The sequence below is a fragment of the Calonectris borealis genome, chromosome 24, assembly GCF_964195595.1.
Source record: "Calonectris borealis chromosome 24, bCalBor7.hap1.2, whole genome shotgun sequence".
NCBI classification, from domain to species: domain Eukaryota; kingdom Metazoa; phylum Chordata; class Aves; order Procellariiformes; family Procellariidae; genus Calonectris; species Calonectris borealis.
In genome coordinates this window covers 3,521,978-3,541,633 of record NC_134335.1, presented here as the reverse complement: position 1 = coordinate 3,541,633, position 19,656 = coordinate 3,521,978, and the positions used below count along the sequence as shown (strand labels likewise).

Here is a 19,656-nt window from a genome sequence, read left to right as displayed (position 1 = left end):
GAAAAGGTGAAATGTTGTGTATGTCTATTATTCACCTGAAAACGAAATAAGGGAAAAACAAAACAAAACAAAGCAAAGCAACATTCCTGGCATATTCATTGCAGAGCACTTTCCTAGGAGCATCTGCAAAAGCCTACCACAATGGAGCCCTTATTTTGAAAAGCGACTTTAGGAACTCTGCAAAATGCTTCACGGATATTCTTTCATTTACACAGCAGAAATTACTAGCTACTAAACATCACCCTTATTTCTAACAGCTTGCTTTGCTTCTTCATTTCTAAAGCCACATCAGGCAAAATTCTTACACCAGCATCTTGAGAAAGAATTGGAGTTCTCCATAATCAGATACCAAAATTGTAGCAGTTTCATTTAGTATGGAGGGAGCAAAGGGAATTGTGAAGATGCTGTCCCAGCAAGACTGTCTTTTCTGAAATAATTTTTAAGGAATGAATTGTAACAGAGTGTGGAGTCATACCCGTGTCTTAAATTACTTTCGCACCACTACAGCTCCCTTCTCTTCTCTGGAGCAACTCCTGATGGAAATGAGGAGCCTCAAGAGAAAATACTGTCTGCCCAGTCAGCCCTGTTCTCCTCGAGTGTGGCATATATGAAAAATGGGTGTGGGAGTAGTGGAAAAGGTTGCATTCCAGCACTTCTGCAGCAGTCTGGTCACAGTATCATATCCCAGTAACTCCCCTTCTGCCGATAAAGTAGAAGCAAATTATGCTATACATAGTGATCTGCAGTAAGTTGATGGAATGGATGCAAGGTGAAAGCAGACAAGAGGAAAAAAACCCACCACCTTTCACACCCTCTTTATACGGTTAAGTGAAAGAACATGCCTCTCCCTTTTGTACCTCCCATTTTTCTATATGACCAAGCTTCTTTAAGTCTCACTTCACAAGAATGATGCCCCAGGGTGAGGTGTGGGAAAGAGAACATATGCTATTTCATAAAAACAGCTCGTTTTAAACCCTGCTGCCAGATGTACAGGTTTTATGAGTAAGACACTAACTACATCTTTTGACTCATAAGAACTGTCCTTGTTTAAAGGCACAGTATAGTCCTGCGTACTCGTTGCTCTTTCACTGAATTTCTTTCTTTTTCAGAACCAATAACCCTTGGATATACTGATAAGCTTCCTCCTTGAATGAACCTGATGCCAAAGCAGAGGCAACGGCAGTAGGAGATGCAACATAAACTGACCTTACAGAGTATAATTTAAGTTCCAAGAATAATGAAGTTAAACTGTTTCACACAACAAGTCTCAATTTCACCCAAGACCACCTTTTAATTTTAGAATGGGGAAGCAATTGAAATTAGGACAACTCAAACCCAAATTAGTTCATAATTGCTTTTTCCCTGTATTTGTTCCCTTCAGACAAGAAGCAGGCACTTAATCCTTCTCCTAACACAATATTAAAGGCTGGAACGAGGTCTAGGTAGGCCAGCTGAGAGATACCGTGCTTGACAGAGATACACAGCAGCTTTATAGTGATTTTAATGAAATTATCTGAAAGTTTTCTGAAGATAACACTATTACCTGCAGAACTAGATCAGCTTTGATAGCACTCCCTGTCTGAACCAGGTAGACTAAAAAGAGCAACCTTCAAGTGCTCTCTTCTACTCTGCTGTGAGGAAAAACTAGTAAAGAAACACCCCAAATCTGTCATTTGCTCACTTTTGTTCTTTAAGTAAAATATATTCAACTTGAAATCTGCTTAGTGGTGGAATTTTAAGACCAGAGCAGCAATGTTTTCATAACCCACGTCTTGTACCTTGAACACCTCATTAGACACTCTGGAATGGACTGAAGGGAAAGCCACAAACCACTGAGAGCCCAATGACACGCAACATAAAGTTTTCAATATTACCGTCACACCTGGATATCACAAGTACATACAGGAACTCTTACATTAAATTACTAACTAAATCAACTTCACCCACTTTAATTAAAGTCTATGAGTTTGGGGCAACACTGAAGAGTCCATGTTAGGAAGTGGCAATCAGCTTCTCATTCACCTTTTTTGTTTTTGTCTTCCAGTTCTTAGCATTCCCTGGATGGAAATCATGATTCATTCGTTTTGAAATATCTTACCATGATATTTCAGTTTTTCCAGCTGAAGTTTAGTAAAGATTATTAGGTCAACAGAACCCACCATTGATAGCACCCGAAATCAAATCAATAATAATTTTATTCCCACATTCACTTTCACATGACAGTATCTTGATGGCATGAAATGAGGAGACATCACTGTGACTATGCTTTAAGTACACAAAATCAGACTACATGTTCATATCTTGAGTGGATTCATAAAATTCTGTGGAGAAAAAGAAATAAATCTTAAAAATCCTTTTTCATCCTCATGCATATTATAATACCCCAAACTCATTGGTATAGCCTCAAGCCAAGAGTACAGTAAAGCTGCTAACTGTGTGCTGTAGTTAAAGAGGTTTAAGATTAGAAATGAAAGCAGCTAGAAATTACCAGCCTCAGAAAAAGGAATTGCAAGAAAAGCTACCACGATCAACTCTTCGATAGGTGGCACTATTCGCTCTGCGACATCGGCTCAGTTCTCCAGCCCAGTTACAAGTGTGCCTTTTGAATAACAGGGAAGGGTGAAGTCCGAACTTCTCAAGGTCAGGGACACACCATGGTAAAAATGATTGTCTCAAACAGTTTTGCCAGATATGTTTCGACCATCCAAGAGCTTCTCTAGTAAAAAGATCATTTACCTTCTTCTCTTCTACAGATCCTAAATATTTGGAAGTTATTCAACAAAATAAGAAATTTCATTTCCCTAGCAGTGCACAACAAATGGAGCAGGGGTTCTTTCTAAAAACCTGACTCACTAGAGAGAATGGAGACATGAATTACATCTCCCATAATCCAATGTAGCTTCTCCTCTGATCAAACTGTGTGGGACATGGCATGGGAGGAGACCTGTGAACTATAAGCTCCCTGGAGACATGAGGCCACAATGGGAAAATGCAATTTAATATAGTGATTTGAAATGAATCATTCAATAAACAAAAACAAACTCCTTGGGGTTTTGAGAATGTCCAAATGTTTCACTTCATTTGGGAAGCTTTATTTCTATAAAATATTTTCAGAAACCCCGCTCCACAAAATAAATAAAACTGTCAGCTTTTATAAAGAAAATTTCTCATAGGATGAAATTCTGAATTTCACTTAGTTCTAGTTATTACTGTGATCTTCATACCAAATGCCATATTAGCAGCATTCTTCAGATTCTTCCACTAACCTGGTAGTAGAAGTCACGTAAAGTCAGAGCAAAAACTGTATTGTTTGAAATTAGTGCAGTGTATAGTGTCTTGATAAAACTGTTAACAACAATGGCACTGAATACCGTTCATAAAAAAAGGCTTGGTAACCTTTCTAAAAAAAAAGAACCATGTATTTTAACCATGATAAATAGGACTATCTGCTTCCATGGCAACGACACATTCAACCCCTGTGGTCGAGTGCCCCTTGCACTCCCAGCCGTTTCTGGCTATTATAAGGGTAGTGATGAGGGGCTCCCAAGAGTCCTTTCAAGAGTCCGGAAAAATGGTGGCCACAACATAAAGACACAAGGCTGACAAGAACTGCAAGAAACAAACCAGGAAGAGTAAGCTTGATTTAAAAACGTCTCAAGAGGGGTAAAATCTGGGGTTTCAAAAGAAAAAGATTTAAAAACCTGTCCCACAATTGAAGAAAATATGTGAAAGAGTATGTATATGGCCTAGTCTAATATTTGGGCCAGAAACTGATCATTACTAAATAAAAAGGAAGATATCTTTGGACAGCAACCAAGTCATAGGGAAAAGGGAAGAGTAATTGATATCTCACCTACCACCCTGATAGCTAATGTCAATTTGAAGTTCATTTAAGAGACGAGAATTTTACTTTGAGAAACAGGTATCAAGTATCGTGGGAGGTTATGGCACTAATTAGTAAATTACCGCATATCTGAAACTACACTCAAACTCTCTCCTGATCATCTAAATTTTGTTGAATACAGAGATATGAGATGGTTGGATTTATGGATGAAAATATCGCACTCTAAGCTTCATGTCACTCTAAATCAACTTCTGTGTATCAGAACAATTTTGCTACCTAACCCCTCTGCCACCCCCAAGCCACTTGTATACTTCAAGAAATTCTGGTCTCTTGCTCCTTAATTAAGAATTTCAAGAGGTAAGAACAAACACATATACAAAAGCCACACCTCCTTTTCCTGTTGTCATTCGAGACTTTTCTATTATTCACTTTCCAATGGCTAGCCAAAGAAAGAGCCAGCTGACAGTCACCAGCGAGAAAAATATCAGTACAGTTTTGCTACTTGTAGGTTTTTAAATAGTTTGGTCCCATTCAAAGCAAACAGCAGACTTCTCTACACATACCACAGAACCTGGGAAAAGTAGAGGGTAGCGACAAAAGGCAGGGCAAGGTCCAACACAGCAAAGGCCACTGGAAAGGAAGGATGAGTGGAAACTGCTCCCATAGATACTGGACATGGACAGAGCATCTGCAGGAAGCTTTGGGGGAAGTAAAGGCTTACATTAGGAAGTAATGTTTCTTTCTGCCATACATGAAAAACCAGCACACTGTACAGACTGAGGGAAAAGTATAAACACAGTTACATTCCATCAAGCATACCAAATGTTTCCTGTAATTAACCTACAATAGTTTGACAGCACCTCAGTATATTATGTGTAAGCAGCATTAGGCAAAAATTAATGCAGGTTCAAGACGTAGGGATCTAGTCAAGCTGACTGCGCTGTCACTAACCAGCATCTACCTGGCAAGGGGACAAACTGGTCAAGGCTTCAACAAAAGCTCATCAGAAGCATCATCCCAAAATATATCCTTTCAAGCAGGCCATTTCTCTGTTCATTCTCTCTGAGCATGAGAGGAAGCCATACAAGCTGCAGCAAGCCAGGCCTCCCTAAGACAGGTTTCCAGCTCCACTGAAGCAAATCGAGGCACTCTCAAAACCTGTTTATAGTTTCTGAGGAACAGTCTCGCACCCTGAGAAACATGACCTTTTTTTGGGTTTTGGAGGGTTTTTTGGGGTTTTTTGTTTTGTTTTGTTGTTTTTTTTTTTAAATTAAAGAAAAGTGTGTGATTCAAAATGCCAGGGAAAGTTAAAAGATCTCATTTTCACAGAAGGAACAGATCACACCTCCCTGATCTGCACCAACTAAAGAGCTTTTGCTAACATGCCTATATTGGTTTAGAAGGAAGTCTTCAGGGTTGGTGGTTTTGGGTTTTTGTTTTTGCTTTTATTTTTTAATGTTCCTTACAACAGAGCTATGACAGCACCATTTTTTATTACATAGGTGGTTTAAGAAGTTGGATCACAGCCATTAACACCTGGCAGTTTTACTCTAGTGGAATGATAAAGCTTATACTGGAAGAGTCATTGCATCAGTCCAAAAGCCCACAGCAGGTTATGCAGCAAGCAATTTTCTTTACAGACAAAAATCAGAAAGTATCACAGACTGTTTTAAATATCAAGGAAAAAAAGGCAAGGAAAAGAAAGGCAACCCATGGCTGCAGTCAAGACAGAGCTGGACGTGCACACTTAGAAACATGAAATGTAGCGGTACTGGCCAGATTCAGCCTAGGTCCAAGGGTCTTCAGAAGCTGATAGGATCCAAAAGACCACCCACCAACTTGTGAAAACTTACTACCTTTTAGTTTCTAAGATATGAGTGCAAACCTCCTTAGAGATTGGAAATTCAACAAGTCATTAACATAAAGGTAGGATGGAGAGAGTGTCACAGCCCGAAGACTGACATATCTCATATAAGCTAAAGAAGAAGGATGAGCAAACAGGCTGTATTTGGTAGACATTCTTTCCAACAGCACCCGTCATGGTATACTGACAACATAATGATGTGTGGGGCTGCTCCTATCCCAAACCGTTATATGCCAATTTGTTCCAGTCTACAAGCCCACAACACAGTAGTAATACACAACAATAAAGGACTGCCAGGGAAGTTACTCCCTCTTCAGAACAAAGAATGGTGAAGTTCATATTCTTACATTTTTTGAAACTATTTACAGATACAATTTTCCACTTCTGTGAAACATGAAAAGGAACTGACTGACACGAGATCCTCTACAAATAATGCAAAAAGATGAATTGCTGGCTCATCCAGGTTAACCTCCACAGTTAGAGCAAGACACAGACTTCTCTACAACCACAACAACTCTTCTGGAGTCCAGCATGAGCCATGTCCTCACACAATGCCAAAAAATACTCAGTGGCACAAGATCTCCAAGAAGGGCAGCCCCAGCAAGTTTTCCTAACTATCAATAGATAACAGGAGAATCCAGGTGATAGCCTATGCTTGCCAGGTACGGGTTAGTTTCCAGCCACTACAAAAACTACAAGCTGATACACTGAAGCAACATTTAAACCCAGTTTCCCACTCCCTGCTGCAGAGCCAACCATGCGGATCATGTAAAGGATAAAAGCCTTGGGTGCACAGACAGAAAGCATGGAGCAGACTGCAAAGGTGCAAGGCTGCAGCAGCTGCTTTAGCTTACCATACGTCTCGGATCTACTCTCCTCCGAACTAGACTTTGTCTTCTTGGAGGAGCTATCTGCACGAGAGCAGGAGAAAAGGAGAGAGAGATATAGAAAATATGGAGACCAAACATGAGAAAAAAAAACTTCATGAAAAACACAGACTGATTTATTAGGTTAAATCGTGCAAAACACAAATAAGATGTGAACAAAACATAGATGAAACACTTGGAATAAGGGGTGAATAATACGAGCATGAAGACATAGGTAACACCACAAAGAATCTATTACAGAATCTAAGACACAATAAGAGAAGTTCTCTACAATGAACTACAGAAAGTATTCTGGATAAAAAACAGTCCAAGCATAGAAACTCTGGTAACGTTTATCTCCAGAGTAAGTAATCGACACACGCATAGTAGTTCAGCATTCTGAATTCACTCCTTAAAAAAAAAAAAAAGGCATTTTATGAAGGCTACAGTACAGAGTTCATCTATCAGAGCAGATCACAAGCATCGTAACAGTGGTGCCAAGTAACAGCTCTCAAAATCAGAATGACTTTCATCAAATTCCTGAAGTTCGCTTCTGAAGAAAACAAATTCCTTCTACAAAACAGGTTCATAGCCTGAGATCTCCAACCTACCCCAATCTGAAATAATTTTACAATACCTATTCCCAAAGACAAAGGAAAAGAAGACAAGCACTAATTCAGGTTTTCTTCCTTACAGGATTTTTTTTTTAATCAGACGTTAAAAGCTCATTTTAATTTATTTTGTGCACACCAGGAAGGAGTCATGCAGCTAGTGGCAGACAGCATTAACGAACAGGACGTATTATAAATATCAGCTTCAAATGTCTTGTGCAAAAACACATTCTACAAGTTCTACCACCTTGTACATTCAACTCTCATCTCTTCCACAAGCCCCAAGGGAAAGACTGGAGTAAACAGCAGAATGCACAGACATGAAAAACGCACATTGCATGGGGCCAGGAGGCTCAGACAAGAGCCTGTCATGCATTTCATGAACATACAGAGTAGTCACTGGGTTAGCGTTTCAGAGAGGGAATGAAGAATCCCTGCATGCATCCTAATTTCCAAGACAGCACTCGACAGGCTTACCAAGTTGACTCGGATTTAACCTTCTGGAAGGTTAAAAAAATAGGATAGCATATCCTTTAAAAATAGATGTTTATCTTAAAATACATCACATTGGAAAGTACAAATTCACTTTACAAGTGACAGAGATGGATCAAAATCCACTAAGGCTCAAAAAAAACCCCAACAAGGAATACCAGCCTTAGTTGAGCCTATAATATCTCCAATTTCACACTGCAACTAAAACAGCCAAAAGAACTACTCACAACTAATTACAGTATTTGCCTACTGAAATTTCAGACTGACTTTTCTGAAGGAGGAAGTAGTTATAATTATTCACTGATACCACTAATCTACATTTATTCTTGCACAGTTAACAGCTGCTTTGTAGATGAGCATGTTTAAAAGCAAGCCCATATTCATTTCAATGCCCGCATGCTTCAAAAAGGCTTTACAATTGCAGAACAACACAACTCTGAAAACCACATTTGTCGACACATTAAAATCATTTTTATTCCGATCCCCAGTACTTTTCAAGTCTAGATTTTCACCTGTGAAGTTTCAGGACTTTACCTGTCGGATCAAAGTCGTGCGTACTACTGCAGCGTTCAACCTTCTGTTTCTTGTCAGCTGGAGACTCTCTGCTCAGAATGCTGCCGTGTCTGTGTCAAACCAAAGCAAAGGATTCTGACTACCGCACCACAGAAGCGTTGCCTAACTGGTGAGGGTCTTGGAAATAACCTTACCTAGTTCTGTTTGCTAACAAGGAATTTAGATAAAAATGTCCGCATTAAGTTCACCTAAAAAATTCGTTCCCAGACTGAATTCAACTGAAAAAATGATCTCTCTCAGAATCTTTGGGAGTGTATCCAAGGTTCTAGAAACAGTCTCATTAACCTTTGAAATTAGTAACAGCAAGCACAGTCTCTTTACCATTCAACACCAGGCCATATTTTATTTTAAACGCAAAATAAATGTAAGTTACATAAAACTGCAAAAACTCCTGAAATCTTAACTCTACCTCCTCTCTCAGCAAACCTTAAATATCTGTGTATGCAAAAATTAAAGATTTAGAATACCACACCCTCCCCAAAGGAAGTGTCTGTACATCATACACCAACAGTGTCACTTTCTCTGGTCATCTCTGACCCACCAGTGTACGTAACAGAAATGCAAATGGTAACGCTATGCCATGCGCTCTAAGTACACCACCAACTATATTTTTGACACCCTGTCCTGATCTGGATATTAATTTCCTCACATGTGCAATGGGTATTGCTATCTGTGGGTATACATATTTTTTCTTCTTTTAAAAGCATTCCTCCTTCAAAAATGCTGTATCATAATTTGCAATACAGGTAAACACTCAAATGTCAGTAACTCACCTTGTAGGTTTTTTGAGAGGAAACCTGAAAAGAAGAAAGAACATAAGTTTAATAAAGTTTTTTTGTTTCTCAATATTATGTTTGATATCAACACTAATGCTTAAATACAGTTATTTTACACTTCTGTAATGCCTTCACAAGAGAACGAGTCTTTTTTGTTCTTCTACTTCAGCCAATTATTAGTCCATTTACAGTTGATTCAACTAGGTAAAGAACTATTATCAATATGCTTAACATTTCAAACAGAACTGAGAAGAGAAGAGAATCTGTGCTCTCAAATCCAGCATCTAGTAGGTCCTTCTTTCTTAGTAGATTATAGGAGCTCATGGATGATCTTCCTCTCATAACAACTAGTTCCATATACTAAAAATTAATGTAGCTTGATTTTTTTGTCCTGCTGGTGGACTGAATACCTGGTACCTAATGAAGGTCCAAACTCCAACTGAAAAATCTCCTATAGCTGAGACATCCCAGTTTTTGCCCTCCTATGTGGGTGCTGTGGTATCTAGTAATATAGGAGTTCATGCTGACGTCTCCTCTTAACAAGATCTCTAACTATTTTCATGAAACTGTATGAACTTGCCATCTTTGAGACACAAACTGCACAACTGAGTAAAGTTAAGTTGAAATTATATTAAGTATTCCCACTATTATTGCTGGGACATACAGATAAAATAGGCAACACAAACCCAGAGTTAAAGGGAGGAAGAAGTCTACACACATTTTTTAAGTAAGGAAAAGGTGTGGGACATAGGAAACCATCAAGGATTTTTTTCCTTGAATTACCACAGAAAAATGGCAGAGCAAGGTGTATGCCATGCAGCTGAAGGCATCAACTTCTACTTTCATAAAGCAGAACTAGTTTTTTCTCAGAGCTTTTCAGAAGTTTAGCTCCATTCCTACTTGTTAAATGTTTTTAGATCCTTCAGCTGGAAAGCAGTATAAACATTTAGAGCTGTGTGTGTATGTGTAAGAAAAGAATAAATAACTTAAGTCACCTTTTGTTCTAAATGAAGACATTATTACAGCTGATAATTTCCCCCATATGCATAATAGTTATCCTTATTGCATTCAGCTTCTCCTATTTATACAGGTTTTCCAAGAAGTAAATGGGGTAAGGGCTAGAGGGAGGCAGGCAAGAGATTCAATTAAAAAAAGAAATCTAATACCACAAAATTTAACAGGGCATTAAATGACTCAATTTTTTTTTTTTTTTAAACTTAACTTGGTTTAAACAGACCTATTTGGTAAAGATCAATAGTCCCATGGTAAGTCTGCACTAGAAAAAGACAACATCAGTGCAGGATAGTCCCAAGGACACCACCTCCAAACTTGGACTCAACTGAGCTGAGCGATGGCCCTGTGCAACCAAACTGGTCCAACGTGCAGAACCAAACCGTTCTCTGAGAGCATTTCAGAGCATTACAACAAAATATTCCTTGAGCACCGCCAAGACTACTGCCCAAAATGCACACCTCATGTTTTAACCTCCTTTCTCCAAAGGAGGGGCACCTTGTCACCTATTCTCTTTTCCTCAATGACTATACATAGAGTGGCCCAGCCAGAAATAGCACAGTCCTAGAGCTACAGTAACTCCCTCCCCATTACCTGAAAAACATAACTGGATACACAGCAGAAGTACTCAACTTAATCCCTCTCCCTGAATAACAGGTATTCCATCAAATGCGTATACACCCAAAACGCTGGCCAGCTCACACATGCCAATCCCCTATGCAAGCATGCACTAATATGGCAACTCTGAAACGAACATCTGATGACACATCAGGCAAGTGAAACTAAAATGTTGTCTATCTATTACTGAGAATAATTATACACATCAAGACACTTGCCATCTTTTAGATAACAGCACCAAATTTAGTTGAAATACAACAACGCCTCAAAATTAAGGGGATAGATAGGGCCTTTGATTGCAAAAACCTTAGGAACCTATGGGTAAAGGAGAACAGAAGTTAATTAATTGAAGAAAAAAGGTTGCATACAGACTCCACAAGAAGTGGTAGTCCTCTTTCCTCCTTCCCCCAAAAAGCACTATTTTAATCTCAGAAATCTGGGAAATCCACTCTGACTCAAATAAGAAATGTGTAGGTAATCAAGCCTCTCCTCATTCTGATCTACCTGCAAAGCCAGATCTCTTCAGCATTCAGCCCTCCCAGTTACAAATTTTGGCCAATAAAGAAGTACCTTGTGCAAGACAGACAACCTGAATCCCAAAGCAAAGAAAACATCTTAGGCCAGCCTAACCCTGTCTGAACACTGTATGGTAAACAGATGCAGTACTAATCAAGTGTTTCATTGAAAAGCAGAAAAGGAGACAAAGGAATCCAGGGAAAGACAGTCTATCATCCCTCCAAAGGCAGGAGAAGATGCTTAAGATGAATTATACCACATTCTTTATTTAATGCACTTGAACTTTTGAGCTGCATAAAAAATCCTAACATTACTAAGAAATATTTTAATGAAGCATTTAAGGGAAAACCTTTATCCCATAGTGTTTCTTATCAGGCACCCAGAACTCCAGGCTTATGCTCCTGCAGCAAAAGGAACTGTTTATGAAGAAAATAAAGTTAGTTCACTTGTACTGTTTTGATTGGTTCAGAGCTATTTATTATCTGTTCAAGGGTGAAGTGCAAATGTTCTATTTCAGAGGTTTACAAAGTTGTGTAAAACCTTTCTACTTATACGTAGACCATTGACATGAATTATTTAGAAAGAGAACTGTAAAGTTTTTGTACATAAAATGGCACTGAAATCATCAGGAATTTTTTCTGTGCTTTGACGCTAATGGTGAGCATAGAAGTCCCTCTGAGTGAGGGCCAAAATGCCACCGCTTCCTAGTCCGAGGCCGTAACTGCAGTAACAGTTGTAGGCACAGCACTTCAGTACAGCCAGGACTCGCAAGGAGCTGGCTAGCTCCAGAGAATCCCCACCACAGCGATGCTGATGCCCACGGGAAGAGAGGCCCGAGCCCAGGCCCGATGTGGCACGAGCACAGCGCTCGCTCCCCTGGGGCCCCGTCCCGCCGCGTCCACGGGCACGCTGCTGCGGAGCACGCCGGGAGCGGCTCCCGGAAGCTCTGGAGCCCCTTGGCCACCCGCCAGCTTCCTGCGTTTCTTTCTTCTCCAAAGCTGGGAGGGAGGGACGTGGTGGGGAAGCGGGGCAGGCAGCAGGTCACTCTCACAGCGAAGCCTCTCGGGCACACGCAGCACGTTCACTAGAGGCGGTGAGGCCAAGGGAGCTCCAGGCCCTCTCCTGCACTAGCTCTACTTCAGAGGTATTCTGTAACCAACGGAGTAGGAATGGGGTGGGCTTGGTCCAGCTAGGCTGGAGGTGAACCTCCCCAGCCCCTCCAGAAAAACTCCCCTCCCAGACCTGAAATCGCTCCAGGCCACTGAGTTATGAAATCACAGAAATTAGAGATGGAACAGTAGGCTGAGCTAAGACTACAACTGTGATTTAAAGACCTTGCTAGCCAGACTGTGGGGAGCACTCAGTATAGAAGTTCCTCCTCTTTTCCCAGTTTCCTAGCCAGGAAGTACCTAGCATTTCTTGATTTGCTGAAGACGTTCTTCAGTTCCCAAACACTATGTCACTTGCATACTACAGCAGAAAGCAGAGTGTACGTGGATAAATGGAGTATGATCAAAGAACACAGAAGAGCTCCCATGAGTTTATCCAACAACTATTTGCATTTCAGTGCAACGTATCCTCACTTTGAAATAGCATTAAGTTTGAAAGTAGTACTGAAACTCCCCTCATTGTCTTATAGCATCCAGCACTATATGTAACATATAAAATGTATTTCATCTACTATTGTAAACACCATGCAAGCTGAAGGCACAGCAGGGTGCGGTTAACAGCTGGAGACTTAATTCCAAATCTAGCTGGCAAGTTTAGGCTACACGATAAAGCCCTGTAGACATTTTGTCTGATAACTGATGAACATCAGCACATTTTCAAACAAGTTGTTCCACTCTCCCAAATACCAGAAACAATTAAAAGCCAAGTCACATTTTGTTTTTAAAATACTGGGTCAAATAATTTAAGTAATTTAAATGCATCAAATTACTAAAAGTATGTCTTGTTAGTCATGCTGCATTAGGAAAATCTATTTACCGTAAAGCCAAGTGAGAAAAATACACCTACAGCTAGTAACACCGTGGATTAAAAATTATACTTCTCCAAGTTAGCTCATACATGCACGCACCACTCAGTACTGGACCAGTGCCTAACAACTACCTTGAAGCCAAGACAGAGAAAGATAGTTTTAAGACCTAATGTGTCAAAACACACCAGAGCGAGGAAGGATTCCCAGCTTCTAACAGTACAAAGCATTCCATTCTAGCCCGGGAGGTTGAAAATATAGCTGACCATAAATAGCACAGCATTCAGATAACCATGTTGGGGTTTTTTCCTCCCATACTAAAATATTACCAGAATTCAAGTATTTGCTATCTCAAAAACTGATCAAAGACAAAAATATTTAGATTCAGACAAGGGCCCCAACCTTGGAAATATTTATTCATGTGCCTAACTTTAGTTCCATTTACTTCAGCAGGACTACTCACATGCCTGAAATTAAGCTTGTGTGTGTTTGCACGATGCAAGTATAAATTACTACAACTTGTGCCGAGATGAGTAAGAAATATTGTGAAACCCATACAAAAGAGAACAGCCAAAAACTGCTTGCTTGACAGAACTAATCTTTAATTATGAGATGAGCAGTTGCAATAGAAGCTTCTTCATTGCATTATTAGTTTCATTTAAATAAGACGTTGCTTGTTACAGACAAACCCTCTTATAGAATTCTAAATTTGAAATAAAAGCAGCAAAAACACCCGACCACCCCAAACTCAGGAGAGATGAGAAATATTACAGGTACACTCATTCGTCTTTTTCACAATGTGGAAAGAGAAGAGGAAAACCAAAGGCTAACTCAAAGTCTGATCTGCCCCCCCAATAAAACCCCCAAACCATGGCTATTTAAAATGACATCATCATACTTCAGGAGGTTTTCACCAAATAATTAGTCAATGAGAAGCCTTTTGCCAGCACCACCTCCATGGATTTTGGTGACAAAACGAGTTGTGTAATTGGCAGCTACACTTCTGGAAGGCTGAGCTGGATTGTACTCTCCTTTTGCTCATACATACCCAAACAAATCCTGTAACTGGAAGAACTGAAGCCTGTTCTTGGGTGACAGTTAAAAATCACTGAACAATTTCATGACTATTTTGAGTGCATCTAGTGCATACAACTCCTTCAGCACCTATTAAGCTTCATTTTCAACACTCTGATTGGACCTGCACTGACAGTAGTCAGAAAAAGGCTACATCTTCTGTCTAAATCTAGTGGGTTTAAGCAAGTGCCTTGAAAGTACAGTAAGCATGGATGTTTGCCATTCTGCAGATATTTCCCAGAATTTCATCTTGAAAGAGACAGGAAGAAACAGGAAAAAAAAGAAAGTCTGTCTGTTTTCCCAGTTTGCAGATATAGATATCCACCAGGGCAGTTTTTTGCTGGGCTTAAAAGCCCTAAGAAAGGTATTATGGGAGAGTGCTGACATGACCTGAACAAAAGCAGTACCAATGTGACCTTAATATAGAGCTAAAGGCAGTCTTCTGTCACAACAAAAAGGGGTAGACATGTTCTGTATAGGACAGTGGGTGAGTAAAAGGAACTGATGAGATAGCAAATGACAAGCGGATAGAGAGAAACACAGATGCAGCAACTGGGCAACTATTAGCAACCAAGAAAAAACGCAGACAGAAGTCTGCCATTTCACTGTACTGCCCGCAAACTACAGCTGTAACCACATCACATTCTGTGGACAACACTGATTCAACACATCAAGTCTATTTACCTTAGCATTAACCCACTTAAAGAGCAGTTTTATGCAGTGTCATCTTTTCCTCATATCAAAGTACATAAGCTCAGGAAACCACAGAGTTTTCTTCCTCAAAAAAACCCCACTGCATACTGATGACAACAGATTGTAACGCAAGGTACAGAGAAACAGCCAGGCTGAGGAAGGGACCCAAACGGCGTGGATTTCTAGGAGCTGTCAGAGCCTATGGACAGATCTTACGAACTTGTAGCAAGTGCACAAGGAGGCAAAACAGAGCTAGGCAATAAAAGTTTCCATGTTATTTTTGTAGGAGTCCAAGGCAGCAACCACAGCTGACGCAATGACTCATGGAAGAATCGTTCGTGGCATTATTAGCTTTAGATTACTGGCAGCTTTGTGAGCAGGCCTTCTGAGAAGGCACATAGGAAGTTTAGTGAAGTGACTGGAGAGCCCATATAACTAATACCTTCTTGTGTCGACTCCACACACTTCTCTATCTTCTAAACATTCCCAGCAACTTCAGTGTTGCATTTGCCCTAATAAAGCATCAGTGAATACCTCCAACTCAGTCAATGTTATATTGTTTTTCTGGCCCACCAGTGTTTCTATACATAATTAGAATATGCCATTTTCCTTTTAGGTTAGAAAATGCAGAGTAGTTAATATAGCCCATCAATATACTTCTTGATGGATCAGTATAAGGATCAATGCAAGGGACCGGCGCTATGGCAACCTAAAGTGCTGAGCTAAGCACTTAACGCAAACTAAGTTAAGATACATTTGATAAAAATCAAGGAAAAAAATTATGCCTTTTCACAAGTCTGGAAAGCTAGTAGGTTTCTGATGGCCTTTAAGAAGAGGTCAGGGCTCCACGAGGAAGGTATTTCTACAAGAAAATAGCATTCCACTGGTGCTAGTGAGAGCACCTTTCCGTCCCAGAGATGTTGCCTCTTCGAGCTTTAAAAAAAAAAAAACAACTATCTCTCTCTCTCTATATATATATATCTCCATCTATCTTTCATTCTTGCAGTTATTCTGGGTGAGGGTTTCGTCAAGAAGGGTGAAGAGAAGATGGCAGCATGAGAAGGGAGCAAGAAAAGAGAAAAAAAATCAGTTTAAAAAGATGAAAGAAAAACAGAATGCAAAGATAGGTCTTCTTCATAAAACAGATTACAAGAACATGGAGATTTTGCCTCCAGACAAGGAGGTACATGGAATTTGCTCACGACAGAGGTAGTATGGCCATCGAAATGAACATTGCTTCCTCTGGGAAATACTCCTTTGCAGTTAGATGTGACCAGCTCTAAAAGGAGCTTGCAACCGTGTCTGTTAAACAGACAAAATAAAAAAAAAAAAGAAAAACGACAAGCAGGGTACTTTGAATATACTATAGCTAACTCTAGTTTTTTCCTTAGCACCCTTTCGCTGTAAAACTTTCAGATGGAAAGGGTTTATATTTCTCTATGAACAGTAACATTTGGAAAGGGTAGAAGAAAAGCATCTCTAGAGAAGTTTCATCCACAGTTCAGTCATTCAGTCCCAGCCCAAGCAAGTGCTTCAGCTATTTTCCATGACACAAGCACTTGGATTTTTCCAAGAGCTGATGTCAGGGCTTTTCATGGAGAAAGAACTGCATTTACAGGGCATGCAAGGAAGGAGGGCTTCCCCAGCAGCTATTCTCAATGTGGCCTTTGTGCTGCCCTGCTGCTGAAGCCAGGACCCTGCAAGAACTCTTAGTCCCCACAGAAACTCTACAAAGGGGAGGGGACAGAGACATTTTCAGCAGCCAGTACTGTTCTTCCACTCCTGACTGACTTCCAAGGCTCAGAAGCATCAGCTTTCCATCTACAGGGCCTGAAGTTACAGCCTTTTAAGACAAGGACACCTATTGTTTAATATCTCTACAATGGGGTAGAAGCAGACAAACAAACTAAAACTGGGGAGGGGGCAATGGAAGAGAACATAAATAAACCAAGTTGCTCATGTTTCCATAACGCTGCATTTAGATTTAGCCTAAAAGCAAGATTCGAGCAATAGGGATGCATTTCGCCCATAGAATGTAGTTCAGAGCAGGGATAAACTGTTCAGAAACTGATGAAGAACAGAGGTTGCCAAATCACAAGTAATTTCCTACTAGTTTCCCAACCCGACTGGTTACAAGTTACTAAATCCATCAGTTTCCACCTCTGGGAAAGAAAAATTAACTTCTTTGAAATGGAAAAAATTAAATTAATTAAACACCAAAAATACTGAAAAAGGCCAAGAATTTTTCTAAAAAGACTTCCAGAAAATGTTATCATAACAAAAATTTAAGCAAAGCTCTAGTGCACTGCAGAGAAGAAATGTCCACGATTTGTTCATTTGCTGCAAGCTTTTATTGCATGACCCACTTAACAGAATTGGCCAGGTACAGGAGAAAGGTCAAGCCTTGCGATTTCAGAAGTTATGACCCAGTTTTCTCGCTTATTTATTTATTTATTTAAGTAGGCTATAGACAAATATTCCCAGGCATAGAGAGCTCAAGCTTCCCTGAAGCAAGGAAAAGCAGCTGAAATATGCATGGTTTGGCCATACTAGAGCAGCTCCAAAATAGCCCTTTTCTCCACATTTTCATATCATCTTGGCAACCTGAGCTTCAGCTCTTGGGGGGGGGGGGGCGGGGGGGGAAGTGCAGAACATGTGTTTTCTGATTCTTTTCTCCAGTTTTCATTTCTGAAAATCATTTTAAATCCCTTTGCCCACAGACTGCTCCTCTATGAAAGAATCACATAAAGCAACAAGGTTTCTTGTGCAGACAGGGCGCGGCAGTCAAAATTAACCTGCCTCCCTAAACTGGAGCTAATTACGGGGAAATGAAATGTTTGCTTTGCTTGCCAATAATTGCAATACAGAACTGGCTCAATGGAAGCAGCCCTACTCTCCGCCTCCCTACCACCACTCCTCCTACACGGCGTCTGGAAAAGCTTTCTAGTTAGATGCACACAAAAATCAAAGCAAGAGACAAAGGAACAAGAGTGCTGCGCCAGACAATTTTATTTTCCTAAACCAACCATAGAAACCTAAAGCCACCAACTGCCATGGGATTTGCTTTCACCCGGCGCACACATAAGGGCTTGGAGATCACTCGTGTTGCCCCAGCGTGTCAAGCAGTTTTTGCATTTCATTAGGCACACAGCCTAGTTCCTTATTAATGCCATACCTAGCTTGTGGTTGTTATGAACCAGCAACAAGACTAGTGTGGAAACGGTTCTTAAAAACAGCAAAAGACAGCAATTAGAAAGGGAGGAGAAAAAACACACTGCACGTAATACGACTGGAAATGTAGCTTTCAAAATACCGTAACACTAACTCCAATTATCCAGCTTTAAGTTTTGCAAATATATGTACAAGGTTCAGAGCCACATTTGAATATTTGGCCCAGAGTTCACATTTCTGGTAAGTGAGTACAGTTGCCTGGCACAGGAACACCACACCTCTACAGCTTGTAACTAACACATGCAGCTCGGGTGCTAGATACCAGTAAGAACGTATCCACACATCTACTATTCCTCCAACACCTCTTTCGAAAGATGTTTTAAAGAACCAACAAGGCTAAGTTGTTCTTCTGCTCCTCAGCACTATGAACTCATGTCTGACAATATTTCACTGAAGATTTACCTTGATACAGATGTTACTATAATTTGAAAACATTAGCAGAAGTGCATAGCTCAGCAACACCTTCACTGATGGATTTATATATTCAAAAGGTATTAGCAGTTTGTCTGGCCTACTGTACAACGCAAAATTTCATTAAGTTACTCCTATGATAAATAAGGTCAGCTTGACTAAAATACTTAGCTCCAAGAAAGGCACCTTGTCCTAATTTAAATTTTCCTTCAATTCTCTTGTTAGCTTGTTTTAAAGGTTAACGCGCGTTTACTGGTCTAGAAATGTAATGCCAACACTTCAAACCCAAGACTTGCCTGCTCATCAGAACTAGGAATTTATCAGTTCAAAGCTAAGCAGACACTCAACCAAAAAGCATTTTCAGCCCTGCCTTTCCTTCTTCTCCCACCCAGTCACAAACCTTTGGCCAAACTACACCCATTCTGCATGGGATATGCAGACATCATCCACCCTTACGACCTTTGCAAAGCTTCTAAATATTTGCCAGCTGCAATAAACTAATTTACAGCTAATATGTCTTAAACTACCCAAAGGCAAAGTGCTCCCAGTGGCCTAATTTACACCAGGGAAAAATTGGATACACAATTTTACAAACGAAAGCTGTAGCACAGAGAGGACCAAGAAATCATTACCACATTGTTGCTTAACCTGTATAGTGTATTTTTAGCTCTTAGTCCTTCTCAGCTTCCAATCTAGCTAATTTTGCTGGTGAAGTTTTACTCATGTAGATGCAAACACCAAGGGCAATAGAAATCTAAACTATTTGAGACTAAATTAAAAATATGCAACTAATTGAACATTTCACCTTACTTGCTTCAACACCTCCCAAGAGGGTTTCTATCCTAGCATTAACTCATATTTTAAAAGTATCCATGGAAAGTTTCTCAACCATTAATCTCAGTTTGTCAGAATTTACAAAAAAGAAAATATGTGACGTAAACTGAACTATAAAGAGATTAGCAGCGCTACATACTAAAGGTAAAGCTATCTTAGTTATTTACATGGCCTAAGAAAAATAAAGAGACTTCTGTGATGTGCAAACCTACTATTTCTCCCCTGAAATACAGGTCTCACCTATAAAACACAAGACAAAAGATGCAC

At 40.0% G+C, this 19,656-nt stretch overlaps 1 protein-coding gene across 8 annotated transcripts in view; it reads right to left on the bottom strand.

The window, feature by feature from the left end:
* Window positions 1–19,656, bottom strand: part of ARHGEF12 (Rho guanine nucleotide exchange factor 12) — an 80,654-nt gene that overhangs the window by 38,352 nt on the left and 22,646 nt on the right. For 4 of the 8 annotated variants that reach the window (XM_075172951.1, XM_075172952.1, XM_075172955.1 and 1 more), the window contains 3 exons: window positions 9,024–9,047; window positions 8,212–8,300; window positions 6,563–6,619 (listed from right to left, as the gene is read on the bottom strand). In XM_075172951.1, coding sequence (XP_075029052.1) covers window positions 6,563–6,619; window positions 8,212–8,300; window positions 9,024–9,047 — 170 coding nt within the window. The remainder of the gene's footprint in view (window positions 1–6,562; window positions 6,620–8,211; window positions 8,301–9,023; window positions 9,048–19,656) is intronic. The other 4 variants (XM_075172953.1, XM_075172954.1, XM_075172949.1 and 1 more) reach the window with 1 other exon arrangement.